The 1,420-nt window shown below is 42.7% G+C and overlaps 1 protein-coding gene across 1 annotated transcript in view; it reads left to right on the top strand.

Moving 5' to 3' along the window:
• The window catches only part of sptlc1 (serine palmitoyltransferase, long chain base subunit 1), a 24,429-nt gene that overhangs the window by 18,688 nt on the left and 4,321 nt on the right, over positions 1-1,420 (top strand). Inside the window, exons 13-14 of the mRNA XM_023984688.2 lie at positions 1-55; positions 723-777. The exon at positions 1-55 is cut by the window's left edge and continues 4 nt beyond it. Coding sequence (XP_023840456.1) covers positions 1-55; positions 723-777 — 110 coding nt within the window. The remainder of the gene's footprint in view (positions 56-722; positions 778-1,420) is intronic.

The following is a 1,420-nucleotide window of genomic DNA, read 5'->3' as shown; positions in this document are numbered from 1 at the left end:
CCCATGCTGGCTGCTGCAGCCATAGAGGCCCTTAACATCATGGAGGAAGACCCAGGTAGATGAGCGAGACCCACACACACCACACACCACACACCACACACCACACACACACACACCCATTCACTCGCAACAATGATTCTTCCAAACACACACACCATATCTTACACTTTTAATTGCCCCCTGATATTCATGTCTATCAACTAATTAGTTTATTAAATTCCTATCAAATGACTCCAGACTTTCTTTGACTATTCCTGATTTGAATTGGCAGCGCTTCAGTGAAACACCATGTGATCAATTTGAGTTTCTGATCCAAACCACATGCACTGTTCACAACCTGGACAGCTTTTCCTCTCRTCCAATAAGGACGTTTCTAGGAATGGCAGTCCAATGTCTAAGTGTGTATGTGCATATGTCCAGTGCAAGTTATTTTCAGTGTTTGTGTTATTAGGTGTGATTGGTGCTTGAACAGTACATTTGTGAATGCTAAGTATGCCTACGTGCATGGGTGCACTCACGCGTGTCTCACAGCGTGAGATGAGCTGAGGTCGAGTGCACTTAGCACTGCCGAGCAGACCCCAGTCTCACTCCCTGTTGAAAAGGCGCCAACCACACACTGGCCAAGGTAAACTAATTACTGTACACCAGCTGGAACTTGGCTCGCCTGGTGCTTCAATCTGAGAATGAAAAATACTGAACCTTTCCCTTCTCTTGTGTTGTAGAAATTTTTACCATCCTGAGGGAGAAGTGCAAACACGTRCACAAAGCGTTGCAAGAGTAAGTTAAGTTGATTTTGTCCTGGGAAAGGAATTGTGATTTTGCATGGTCTTGTGAACTTTCCATTGAACGATAAGATCCAGGCCTTCTTAATGCGTATTTTGTGATTGATATCATTGGGGCTCCCGAGTGGCGCAGCGGTTTAAGGCACTTCATCTCAGTGCTAGAGGCGTCACTACAGACCCTGGTTCATTTCTAGGCTGTAGCACAACCGGCCATGATTGGGAGTCCCATAGGGCGACGCACAATTGGAGTAAGAAGTTTACATACACTTAGGTTGGAGTCATTAAAACTTGTTGTTCAACCACTCAACACATTTCTTGTTAACAAACTATAGTTTTGGCAAGTCGGTTAGGACATCTACTTTGTGTATGACACAAGTCATTTTTCCAACAATTGTTTACTGACAGATTATTTCACTTATCACAATTCCAGTGGGTCAGAAGTTTACATACAATAAGTTGACTGTGCCTTTAAACAGCTTGGAAAATTCCAGAAAATTATGTCATGGCTTTAGAAGCTTCTGATAGGCAAAATTAAATAATTTGACTAAATAGGAGGTGTATCTGTGGATGTATTTCAAGGCCTACCTTCAAACTCAGTGCCTCTTTGCTTGACATCATGGGAAAAATCAAAAGAAATC

Source organism: Salvelinus sp. IW2-2015, linkage group LG4q.1:29 (assembly GCF_002910315.2).
Source record: "Salvelinus sp. IW2-2015 linkage group LG4q.1:29, ASM291031v2, whole genome shotgun sequence".
Taxonomy (NCBI): Eukaryota; Metazoa; Chordata; class Actinopteri; order Salmoniformes; family Salmonidae; genus Salvelinus; species Salvelinus sp. IW2-2015.
Note: the sequence above shows the minus strand (reverse complement) of the source record. Positions and strands in the feature narration are given on the sequence as shown.